General features: G+C 37.5%; 1 protein-coding gene across 1 annotated transcript in view; it reads right to left on the reverse strand.

Moving 5' to 3' along the window:
- LOC311584186 (uncharacterized protein) overlaps window positions 1-13,625 on the reverse strand; it is a 46,353-nt gene that overhangs the window by 10,704 nt on the left and 22,024 nt on the right. Inside the window, exons 9-12 of the mRNA XM_084758292.1 lie at window positions 5,075-5,108; window positions 4,792-4,867; window positions 1,496-1,679; window positions 928-1,056 (exon numbers count right to left, since the gene is read on the reverse strand). Coding sequence (XP_084614418.1) covers window positions 928-1,056; window positions 1,496-1,679; window positions 4,792-4,867; window positions 5,075-5,108 — 423 coding nt within the window. The remainder of the gene's footprint in view (window positions 1-927; window positions 1,057-1,495; window positions 1,680-4,791; window positions 4,868-5,074; window positions 5,109-13,625) is intronic.

Below are 13,625 nucleotides of genomic sequence, written 5' to 3' on the forward strand. Positions count from 1 at the left end.
AGTTGAAGCATGGGAAGGGTTACTCTCCTTCTTATAGGAGTATTTATGTTCTTATCTGGGTTCCTAGGAGCTTCACTTAAAAATGACTTTCCACACTTGCCTGTAAGACCAGGATTTTCCATTCTCTCTCAGCTTGCTTATTTTTTGCTAGCTCCTCTGTCCAAACCTCATCATGATGGTAGCTTTTATGGATAACCATTATATTTTGATACTATATTACACTTATGTGGGTCAACAGTATTGTTTCAAAGGGCCAATTATGCCAAATGAATATCATTCAACTGATTATTTAAAATATTCAGTACCTCAAATCTAACATTTTATATAGAATTATTAATAACCTTACCTATATACATATTTCCTAAGTTTCCAAGTAAACACCTGGCTTCATAGAACATTTGGTTGGCCTAAATAAAACCTCTAAACTCATTCTTTATTCTTCATTTTCCTCACATTCCTTACATAATCTGTCTGTCAATCAATCCAAAGTATAACTTTAGCATCCCAAATTTAGTCCCACAGTCTGAAATGCTGGACCGATTGGGATCAGAAGCTTTCTACAGGGCCGTCCTGGAATCTGTCCTGTTCTGTTGGGTAATAGCAACTGAAGCACCTGGGGCTGGATGAAGGGATGCAGGATGTCAGCAGATGTAAGCCTAGTAGAATTGATATATGTTATAATTTGATTTGCTTTCTAATGTTAAAGTATTATTGTACATTCCTTGATAAATGATTATTATTTTACTAATAATTTTTATAACTAACTTAACACAGTGGATAAGTCTTTATAATTATGTGAGCATTTGTTCTCTGCTTCTTTTTCCTTTCTTTTACTCTTTTTTTTTTTCTGAGTTGGAATTACAACCAGGACTATGCTAGGTTAGAATATTCTTGCAAAATCTCCGTCACCGGGAGTTTTACATTTACCTGATAGTCTTGTATCAGGAACATTCAGTTCCAACATTGGAACTCTGGTGGTAATAACGTCTCGCTTGCACTTTTCAACATTTCCATCATTTAGAACCATGTCTACAATTTCACTCATCCAGGTGGTACCTGTAAGAAAAGCCAGGATTTTTAAAAGCAGCAATCAGGGTTTTTTTTTTTAATGGTTTGGTTTTTATTCTCTGAGAAGTGCACAGATGTAAACATGAAACATTTTTGTGAATTTCGTAAAATAAATAGTTCTTTTTAGATTACAATATAATAACATCATTAGCCTCTTCCTTTTCCACCATCTAAACTCTATAACATGTGCCCCTCCCTCCTATACCACCTCTGGAGACTGGATTCATCTCACTTCTGTGGGTACCCGCACCACATGGCCCCTTGAATACAAACAAACACACACACACACACACACACACACAGAGAGAGAGAGAGAGAGAGAGAGAGAGAGAGAGAGAGAGAGAGAGAGAGAGAGAGACACATGAATAAAATAACTTAAGACAAAAAGACAAGGTTAGACCTGCGTTATCCAGGATACAGGACTCACCTGATTTTGGGTAAGTGGTTATTACAAGGTCATCTGGTTTGCTCTGGAACTGTTCAATCATTTCCCAGTTCAGTACAAAAGCATGGATCATGGGATAGCCACGAACTATCTTCAGATCTTTTCTCCAAAACTTTTCTGGGGTAGACATTTTTGTAGCAGGCTGTGCAGGCGCTGAATAGGCTATCTAGTAACAGTTAAACTGTGGAGGAATCCACGGAGTAGAAGGAATAAAAGTCAAATACAAATGCAAAGTGAACTTTGACTTAATCACAGTGTACACGGAAACGTAAAGGGTTGGAGTAACGCTACCGATTGGCAAGGGCAGTGATTGGCTCTCTGACAGCAGAACAAAGGTCTTCAGAGGAAGCTTTGAAGAGAAAGGGGGCTATGCATCTGGGAATTAAGTCATTTTTCTGCAAATATGGTAAAAATTATCCATTTACAAGATGTAGCAGCACGTTAGCTGTGCCTCATTTTCCTTTGGGGTTAGTCTACTGTCATTCTGACTTTTAAAGTGACAGCACTGAATTCAGTTTGTCTTCTTCTAAGAGTTATTTCTTTTTTTATTTTTATTAATTTATTCTTGTTACATCTCAATGGTTATCCCATCCCTTGTATCCTCCCATTCTTCCCTTCCTCCCATTTTCCCCTTATTCCCCTCCCCTATGACTGTTCCTGAGGGGGATTACCTCCCTCTGTATATGCTCATAGGGTATCAAGTCTCTTCTTGGTAACCTGCTATCCTTCCTCTGAGTGCCACCAGGTCTCCCCCTCCAGGGGACATGGTCAAATATGAGGCACCAGAGTTCATGTGAAAGTCATACCCCACTCTCCACTCAACTGTGGAGAATGTCCTGTCCATTGGCTAGATCTGGGTAGGGGTTTAAGGTTTACTGCCTGTATTGTCCTTGGCTGGAGCCTGTCACTACTCTTAAGAAAATGATTCAAGATGCTCCCAACTATAGTTATTTCTGTGTTTATGCATGAGTATGCCCACACATGCAAAAATAGACTTCAGCTATATTGAGTATCTTGGAATTGTGGGTATTTAGTTTCTGTTATATTTGGTAAAGTTACCCATCACTTCTTAATGTTTAATGTAGCTTCTAGTTCTGTTTTCTATTTGTAATGTAAACCGACATATCTGACGCAAGGTCTGGCCTAGGTACAAGTACCCATTGGTCTCTTCTGAGATCTTGTTAAAAATGAAGGGTACCCAGGTCCCAGTGTAGAATTAGGATCTGCATTTTAATTAGACCCTGAGACTCCCTGCAGTAAACAATGCTTTAAATTTTGAGAAGGCTGACTCCAAGCCGTTTTAAATTATTGCCAATAATGTAGGTTGTAGATACTAATTTATTAAAATGAATTCAATGTCCTTAAGAAAAGACATTGCATAATTATGTTCATTATCACCATCCCTCACCTAGTCTTTTTTTCCTTTTTAAAATGTATTTTATTAATTTATTCATATTACATCTCAATTGCTATCCCATCCCTTGTATCCTCCCATTCCTCCCTCCCTCCCACTTTCCCCTTACTCCCTTACCCTATGTCTGTGACTGAGGGGGACCTCCTCCCCCAGTTCATAGGGTTTGAAATTCTTTTTATTTTATTTTATTTTATTAATTTATTCATATTACATCTCAATGGTTATCCCCTCCCCCTCCCTTGTATCTTCCCAAACCTCCCTTCCTCCCATTTCCCCCTTACTCCCCTCCTCTATGACTGTGACTGAGGGGGACCTCCTCCCCCTGTATATGCTCATAGGCCGTAAACTTCAAACCCCTATCCAGATCCAGCCAATGGACAGGACATTCTCCACAGTTGAGTGGAGAGTGGGGTATGACTTTCACATGAACTCTGGTGCCTCATATTTGACCATGTCCCCTGGAGGGGGAGACCTGGTGGCACTCAGAGGAAGGATAGCAGGCTACCTTTACCTAGTCTTAAGATGTGACTTTCAATTTGTATAGGGAACAAGTGACTAAGCAGTTCTAGGTTGTCTAATCCACAGTTGACAGAGAAGGAGTGGCCACCAGGAATGGACTTTGGTCTGTTCATGGGGTCATATTGTACTTTTATTTCTGGGCCCAGCCCTATGTTTTTAAAGCCCTGTGACTTGCCTGATCCATCGAAGAGCCTTCACAATTTTTAAGGGTTTTCTTTTCAGTCAAGGAACCAATTCTTCTCCCCTTAAACCTCAGGCTCTTAACACAGGAACATGTTGACAGAAGTGAATGGAATGAGTAACACAAAAACAATGCATCCAGGTCAGAATACACTGTCGTGGAATTCAGGCATGACCAATTGTGCAGCCTTTCAGATACTGGACTTGAGTGAACATAGTGAATAGTTACTTCTGGGATCAGAATTCAGCGTTACAGGGGACATAGAGTAAAAAGGACAGATAAGGTACTAAGTAGTTAATATTGTTGAACTAGGGTGTTCCCTATAAAATATGAACTATAAGACACAAAGTCTTTAAGTCATGCAGGAAAAGAGGTGGGGAATTTTTTCAGTTACAAATTACACAACACACAAAAAAAATCTTCCTTCAAGTTGAGACATAACCTAAAATTAAAGTATCTAAAAATCATTCTAGGAACAACTAATGGATTAAAATGGAATTAAAAATGTATCTTAGGAGGCATTAACTGAGTCATCTGTCATTAAGATTGAGTGACTCTTCTCATGAAAAGGCCTGTTTCTGTGATCCTAATTATTTGTGAGGCACAGTGCTGAAGAAAAAATATAGGAAAGAAAGAAAGGATTAAAAAGATCCTTTCTGCTATTGACTAATTTTTTCAACCAAGTCTATCTACAGTATATGAATAACAAATAACTTTGTGTGCTGCACATGAACCCCAGCTCTTGAAACACACCTTCTAGAATTTGCTCCCCACTGTGTATACATGAATGTGTTTAAACGTGGAAGAAAGATTTGGCAGAGAAATGAAGATTCTAGAAGGATTTCTTTGTTCTAAATGAACTTAAGGTTCACAAGAACCCCTCCACTACCACCACCCACAAAATCCCAGCATGCTTCAAAAGAGTTCTATTAAATCCAGAGTTAAAAATGAGCACTGGAAGTAGATGGTCTCCACAGCATAGTTAAGACACTGTGTTTCCTTTGGAGAATTAGATATTATTCAAGAGATAATCAAATTGCGCAAGTGCTCAGGAAAGATTTTTGTAGGGTCACAAGGCTCTATGGATATAGGTCAAATGCTTCAGGGAAAGTAATTTAAAAATAAATTTTACTTCACAATGTGATCTTGTTGTTCAGTTTTTACCTTCAGTCTGAGAGGGTGCTGCTGCGAAGAACACTCAGAGCTGGTAGTGTCGTAGGAAGGGTAGGGCACCTCATGCCTATTCCAGGAAGAAAAACAAGAAAACAAAAAACTCAAGAGCAGCCTGTGACTTTACAAGCAGCAAAGATTTGAAGGGCTTGCCGCCATGGAAATACACACTTACATGCAAGGGCCTGCTGTTTCAACAGCTGTCAGAAATAGGAGATTACGAGGGGGAAAAAAATGGATTGCAGCTGTGACTGGAAACCACGCAGCAATAGGTCACCTGGGTGGAAACTTCTCCACAAACTTCACAAAGCCTGGTAGAAATGAAAAGGGAAGAACATAAGAGGACTTAAGTCAAAACTTCCTGCTTCCCCTCCTCTGAAAGGAAGGCCTTGTGATAAGTTTGACCATGGTGAAATGTGGTTGCATTATACGTTCCTTTTTATCTAAGAGAAGCAGGAGTTTCCCATTATCAACATGAACTAAAATGCAATATCCAATTGAAGAGCAGAAACAAACAGGGCAGAAAAAAACAACTCCTGAATCACTTTGCTACTCCACTCACCTCTATGGTTTTCTAATGAGTTCCCTCTTCCCCCCCCCCCCTCTCTCTCTCTCTGTCTCTCTCTGTCTCTCTCTGTCTCTCTCTCTCTGTGTCTCTGTCTCTGTCTCTCTCTGTCTCTTTGTCTCTCTGTCTCTGTCTCTTTGTCTCTCTGTCTCTGTCTCTCTCTCTCTCTCTCTCTCTCTCTCTCTCTCTCTCTCTCTCTCTCACACACACACACACACACACACACACACACACACACACACACGAACCTAGGAATTAAGATGTCTAATATGTGCACATGGGAACCACACCACACAGAATAATGCTCTCGTCCTCCATCTCCAATGTGCTAATCACTCTGTAAATTCCCTCTAATCCAAACAGAAAGTTTTGGTTAAGAACATTGGTGCCTCCTCTCCTACCTTATTCCTTCTCTTCAGCTGTTACCAGTGGAGATCAGACCTTGGGAGAGTGGGCAGTGGGAGGACAAAAGGCCTGTAGAGAAAAGAGAAACTCTGTGGGGAGAGGCATCTCTGTGACAAGCTGGAGACCTAAGTCGGGGTAGGTTCCCAGGGGTGTATACGTGAGAGGGACTCTAGCAGAGACACCTAGTAGCAGGGGCCATAGAGACTGAAGAGGACATCCTTTAACTTGACATGACTCCTAGTAGATGGGGCGGGGGAGAACACCAACCCAGTCACAAAACCTTTGACTCAAAATTCACCCTGCCTACATGATGTGCAGGGATAAACATAGAGCAGATAGAGGGGATATTAAGGGAATGTCCGCTCAGTTCCTAGCCCATTCTAAAACAGACCCCATGGGAGGGAAACAACCCCTGGCACTGTTAACAATGCTCTGCTCTGCTTGCAGACAGGAGCCTAGTGGAGTTGGGAGTTGTCCTCTGAGAGGCTCCACCCAGCAGTGCCTCAAAACAGTTGCTGAGAGTCACAGCCAAACATTGGCCAATGCTTAGGGAGACTCGTGGGAAAAGCGGGCAGAAGGAGAAAAAGACCCAGAGGCGACAGAAGCTTCAGAAGAAGACCAACAAAGCCAACTAACCAGGGCCCAGAAGGACCTGCTGAGACTGAAGCACCAACAAAGGGCCATGCATGGATTGGACCTATGCCCTCTGCAAAGATGTAGCTGATGGGCAGCCCAGCCTTCATGTGGGTCCTTTCTGACGATGACTCTCTTGCCAGCTTTTTGATTACTTCCCTCTGATGGGACTGCCTTGCCAGGCCACAGGGGAAGAGGACACGCTCAGTCCTGATATGACTTGATGAGCTGGGGTGGACATAAAGGGGGGGTCACCCTTTTCTGAGAAATAGAGGAAGAGTAGGGGGGATGAGGGGAGGGCAGGATTGAGAGGTGAGGAGGGATGGGGCTACAACCAGGATGTAAAGTAAAGGAAGGAAGGAAGGAAGGAAGGAAGGAAGGAAGGAAGGAAGGAAGAACAAACGAACATTGCTGTCTAATACAGGTGCAATGACTCCAGACAAGTTCTGGCCCTGGAGGTCATATGTATGCATGACCTGGAAAAAAATAATAAAGTATAAAAAGAAACTAAGGCTTTTTATTTAGACCAACAATTTGTATATTGTTTCTTAGGGAATTTTTAAATTTATTTTTTTGCTTTTAAAGGGTCTTTCTAACAGATTCCCAAATGTTTGTGGCTTAGCATATTATTTTTATACTTTTGATTTTTCATTTTGGCTAACAAAAATAAAGATATTGTATTACTCTTATTAATGTCAAACTAAAATTTACTATTAAATTTGTTTAATATAATATAATATAATATAATATAATATAATATAATATGTTTTGTCTATGTGGGAAGAGTTTTTGAAAACAATTGTTAAACTACATTGTTAAACATTATAAACATTGTAAATTGTTAAACATTATAAAATTTGTGAAAATTTAAAATTCTATCTGAAAATATATAAAGCCATCTTTTTTCCATCCTGCTGTCTAAAATCTGGTGACAGCAGACCTTTGGTACAGTATTACATAATCTTTGAAAATATTCTCATCACAATCTTTAGATGACAGTTATTTAGATTTACTAAAGTTTTAATATCATACTTTATTCTAAGTTATTGTTTTACCCAATAAACTATTAGTAGTATATTCTTATTATTTTATTGAAATATTTATGTTATTATTAGGTTAACAGATTTTATATGCGTGTATGTGTTAAAGGAATTTTAAAATAACTTTTATTCTATAAATAGAGCAACTCTTTTAAGTTTTTATTTATTTATTTTGTCACAGTATATGTCATATAATTTACTGTTTACAAAGTTGCCTAATACATTTGGACCATTCTTTAAAGTTTAGTTTATAGATGTTTAGAGTTTAAGTTTATGTAAGAAGATGAATTATTGCTAAGAGATAAGCCAGAATAAATAATATTTGGGCTCCATTGTGACACTTCCAGAATGCCAGAAGATATTATTATCCCATATGTTATTCTACCCACAGTAACTGCAGGTATACTCTACTGAGAAAAATCCTTGACCAGGCCTTCTTTCTGACCCAAACATACATAAGCTAAGCTCCAGGTACAGATTTAATCAACACAAATGTCATGCAAGCCCAGAATAATCGTGGGACAAATTCCATAAGTGCCTGCTCATGAATGTTGAGGTAGGCCCAGACTTTACCGCCACTACTGATGCCATTGCAACTAGATTTTATTATTGTTATTATTTTAATATTGAAGGAATACTTTGTTTTATTCCATAGGTTGACTAAATCTAAATCTCATCCACTTCTCAAGCCAAGGAAGGAGACATCTGCGGCACAAAAATGGGACTATGTTGAAGACATAGTTTCACAAAGTTGCATTTCAAAGGAAGATTGAAAAAAAAATTCCAAGTGCACAGGTTGCGTGTTAGGTGTGTATTAGTGAGGAACAAGTTTAAACATGTACAGTGTTAATGATCACAGTCTGTAATGTTTTCAAGTGAAACTTTTCACAGCATTTTAACAACAATATCCCCAATAGGATAGCCCAACAGTAGTGCTGGCACTTCTAAGCCTCTCAGAAAGCATGTAGCAAAGAGTAGCAGTTAGGTAGTCAAATTAGAGTTGAAACTACTGTTTTGCAGAATTGTACTAGAGTCAAAATCAACCAGATTGTATCAACATATAACATTTTTTTTTTTGATTTGTGAGTCTGCATTTCACTCTTAATAGTACGTGATCCTGAAGTTGTACTTTTGAAAAGTCTAAAGCTTCTGTGTATGTGGTGTCTTTTGTAATCATCCTTCTTATGGATCTGGAACTACAGAGAAGAAAGCAGTCTTTTCTAGTATTTTTCATATAGCACTGTGATAATTGGACAACTTTCCCTCTTGCTATGTAAATGATCATGATCTGAAAACTGTGTACATATATATGGTGAAAAACATGGTGTAACTCAAAAGGGAGGTCCAGAGGTGCAGTTCCTATTGTTCATAACTTTATTTTCCTAATCGGGAAGTGTACATTAGTACTACAGCACTAATTGAATGAGATTCATGCTTTGTCTACAGCTCCAGGGCAGTGGCATTTTTAATGCAGTGTTGAAAACATTTCATGGTCAACTGTTATTGCATTAAAAATAACAACAAAAGTTAGTTTTATACTTTTAAGATAAATTAATATATTTGTTGAATATATTTATTCAAAAAGCAACTAAATACCTTCTATACTGGATCAATGATGTATAAATTATATAGAATTTGGATTAAATGTTTTGTGATGACAAATGTTGTGATTTAATGTCTTCTATTAGAAAAGCAGATGCCTGTTGTTTACATTATAAAACAAATCTTATTATTTTATAGATTCATGATGGAGATATATCACTTAAGTTATTCATGTTATATGGATTATATCATTAAGATGCTGATAACATTAAAAACAAATAGAAATAGAAAGAAACCCTCCAGATTAAAAGTAAATAAAGCAGGAAACTAAATACAGATAAAAGAAGTTGGGGAATTCAATCCATAGCATCTAAAACAAATTAGTCCTTAATTAGTCCATTAGTCCTTAAGTGTGTGCAGTTAGCAGGGTCAAATAAGAATTGAAAATTACAGTCATAGGGGAGGGGAATAAGGGGAAAATGGGAGGGAGGGAAGAATGGGAGGATACAAGGGATGGAATAACTATTGAGATGTAACAAGAATAAATTAATAAAAAATATTATAGAATACTATTACTCAAAATAATTTATGTAAAAATATATGACTATATTATTACTTACTCTGCATTTGTGAAGTATTTTACTAAAAATCCTATGAATTATAATTGAACTTGATTTAAATATTCTAATGATTTATAGGAGTGACTCAGCTTATTCTTCAGATCCTATAAAACATTGACATAGGATTTTCTTTAGAACAGTTTGCTAAATTGCCTGAACATCCTGTAATTGTTTAAATATAACAATTAACGAGTAATGTGAATAATGAATAAAAACACATTCTGACTTGGAAAAAGAAAAAAAAAAGAAAATTACTCATGGCATTTTATTTGTAGGTTTTAAAATTTAATAAACATTTTCTTGTTGTTCAAAAGTATATATATAAACTTCATTTTCTTAGAAGTAATCCTATAATTGAAGTAACACTTCTTACTAACTGTCTTAAAGAAAGGCAGGCTTTAAATGGCTGATCATCAAAGAAATATTTTTCAGACAAAAAGACCCCAAATATTTTCAGTTTTAAATGAGCATTTTATTAGATCATGAGTAAACAGCATTTGCTGTAATAAACTATTTTCTGTTATACATTTTAATTTGTTTATTGACTGCAGAATTTTCTTTATTACCTAACTCACAAAAATACCTTTCTCGTGAGACCATTTTTTTATTTCCAAGTTTTATTTTATTTCAGTAGCTTACATACAAATCTAAAATAGTATAAATCATGTTTGGCAAATTTGTAATTCATTTTGACATCTATCGGACATCCTAAGCTACCAACATAAAGGTCTGAAATAACTTCCGGAATTCCATACTCCAAATACGGCCTTCTAAAACATTAGAATTTGATGCAAAATAAGTGTTTTAATAGACAATACATCTGTTCCACAATGGAGAATGTCTTGTCTTCTGAGAAATAGTTGTCTAAGGATGAAAAGGAGTGTAGGTAACTGAGAGTTAGTAAACAACCTTTGTCCATGGAAGAAGGAAAAGATTTACTTCCTTTGGTTTAAAGACGAAGTCTCAGTTTCACAGCACGGATATTTTGCTGTTCCCGCTAGGACAGACTGTACATAGTTGTTTTGTGTGTTCCACTGTAACTCAATCACTTTAATCAGCTTACACTAAATCTCCTTCCTTACATTATTAATAGATAAGTCGCTTTGAGTAATGTATGGGCTCCATTGTGACATTTCCAGAACTCTAGCAGATATTATTTTCCCATATTTGTTATTCTACCCACAGTAACTGCAGCTGTAGACTAGTGAGAAACATCTTTGACCCGGCATTCCTTCTGACATAAACACAAGCAAGCTAAGGTGAAGGTACAGATTCTATTAACACAAACACAGTGCACTGAGACCCAGAGTAATCATGGGGCAAATTCCACAAGTGCCTCCACAGGAAAGGTGAGGTGGCCTCAGATTTTACAGCCACCACTGACACCATTGCAGTTAGATTTTATAATTTTTTTTAACCTTGAAAGGATAATTCATTTTATTCCATAAGATGACTAGATCTAAACACTCTCTCATAGCTAAGGGGTAAGGCATCTAGGACGCAGCAACAGGAATATGCTGAAAACCTGACGTGTTCTGTAATAAGACAACAATTCCTCACTCCTTTTGGGCCCTCTGTGTTCTATTCTGGAAGAGACTGTATGTATGAGTGGATTTCCCGCGCTCACATTCTGGAAATTCTGTGTCTCGAGACAGAAAGTCTCCCAGGAGTGTTAAAGCAGAGAAGCTGTCAGGATTGCTGACCAAGAAGTTTATAGCTATAGAAAGTCTATAGTTATATATAGAGACATATAGTTTATATATCTGATTTATACCCCCTTTTGTGACATGAATAGAAATAATGGTAGTCATCTTTCCATGTTGTCTAGGATAGCACTGAACAGAATATTTCTAAGAAATTTTTATTAATATTATCATGGTATGTGTAGGTGTGCATGTCTGCATGTAGGTATGTACATCATCTGTGTGTCTAAGGTCTATGGGGGCAAGAACCCGACATATAGAGGGCTTTTAGTCACCCAGTGTAGAAGCTAGGAACCAAATACAGATTTTTCTGGAAGAGCAGCAGTTTCCCTTCATGTGTATTCCTCAGCTCCAAAGATTTACTATTTCATCACCGAATTTTAAGGTTAAAATCTTTCATGTAGAGTGTCTAGTGTAAGTACGGAGCTGGCCTTGTGTCCCTCGGCTACCAACAGAGATTCGCAGAGAGGAGTGCTTTCTCTGTAGCTGGATTCTGTCCTTCTCATCGTGCTACAGAATTCCTGGTGGCTTCCTAAATTCCGAAGTGTCTAATGCAGCTGAAACTTGTAAAAGCCTACTTACTGCTCTTTTGAAAAATGAATATTGCTAAGTTTTGCTATTTTTCATACAGGAGAATAAGAAACGTATGGCAAATTATGCTTGTATTATAAAATGGACATTGTGTCAAACACAGCTAAGAATTGCCCACTCATGCAATCGGGCTCTCTGATACCTCACTGAGATATCTGTATTGCATTCTTTTCCTTCTTTATTATTCTGCTTAAGAAAACCAGCGAAGGTCTAAGTGGTCATTTAAGGAAGGGAAGATAGGAAATGGAACCTGAAAATCTGTTCCTCAATTCTATTATTCATTTTTACCTCTTTTTACTTCTTGCACTCTGAATATAACCAGGTTATAGACGACACTTCTTCTGGATTGTGTAGCTTTCTATAGATAATGCCCATATGCTGTAGGCATCAGTAAACACAGGCAGGATACCACTGCCATGGGCCTTTGTCTACTGGACACAGTTATTCAGTAGTATCCTCATTAGAGTAGGGCTCTGAGGTGTTTGTGGGCCACTGCGATGTAGACTACCCCATTATGTGCTATTACAAGAAAGATGCCATAACAGAGACCATGTTAACATTTCAGATTTTCCAGCCTTCTTTCTGCCCATACACTGGCTCAGTGAATTTCACAAGATGTCTGTCATCCTGCTTACCTTTGATAACACTGAGAAAAATATTATAATCCCTGCATCACAGTATCAGAAGCAGATTTTGTTATTAATATTGGACATAGTCTCTATTTACATTCAGGTACTGTGTTTGGGTGAAAATGTACGTAGCAGCTTCACTAGGGGGCAAACTTTCTCCATGCCATGACACTGAGTGTCAGACTGAGTTTGAGCATTTACCTTGAGAGACATACCTGTCTAGAATATGCTGAAGGTTTGTGGACTTTGGCTGCAACGAAGTAGAAAGAGGAATTCTGGAATGACTAAGCATGCACAGACACAATCTTTCAGATGGAACTGAAATGTAAGGAAGCTCACTGGAAAGTACTTAAAGCGACAGTGTGTTGAAGCCTGAAAACTTGGAATTTGGTAGTGATGCAATCACAGCATCAGTGAACACCATCACCTAGGAAAAACAGAGCTTATACGTACTGGCTAGCTTTCTTATTCTCCCATATTAGGTTTCACGTCCAAAAGTGTACTTACTAATCTTCTAGTCATTTCCCAATTCAATCAAGCTTAAAATAAAAATAAAAAAATTAACATTCACAAAACCTGAACTAATACAATGTACAGCAGATGATAGTCTAAAATCTAATAATTCTTTTCCCAGAATAGATGGCATTTTTGACAAGTTCTCATTCTTTGAAGACTCCTACAACTTAGATATGTTCATATCAATTTAACAAAACTCAGCGAGTGCTATAAACTCACTGTAAAGTTACATTGTAAAGGAATAAGAGTTTAAGAAAGCAAGACAGTTCGCATAAATATGTGTAGACATGATCTAAACAAAACTGAGAAGATATGCTCAGGGCATTTATAATCCTGTTTCTGTCACTGTTCATACATGCATAACTATCTTTCTTTTTGTATTATTATTATTTTTTGTTATTTGAGGTTTCCATACTTGTAAATGAAACATGGCCTTATATACCTCTGCCATCCTCTTCCTGACTCCATATCCTTGATGTTAAGGATGCCTTCCTCTAAAATTAAATATTCTTAGCCTAAAGCATAAGGTCACAATAGTAGGAATTAAAACCTTTGTAGGAAGTCATTAGGAGCAACAACGAGCA

This window comes from Acomys minous (assembly GCF_964271855.1).
Source record: "Acomys minous genome assembly, chromosome: 15".
Classification (NCBI taxonomy): Eukaryota; Metazoa; Chordata; class Mammalia; order Rodentia; family Muridae; genus Acomys; species Acomys minous.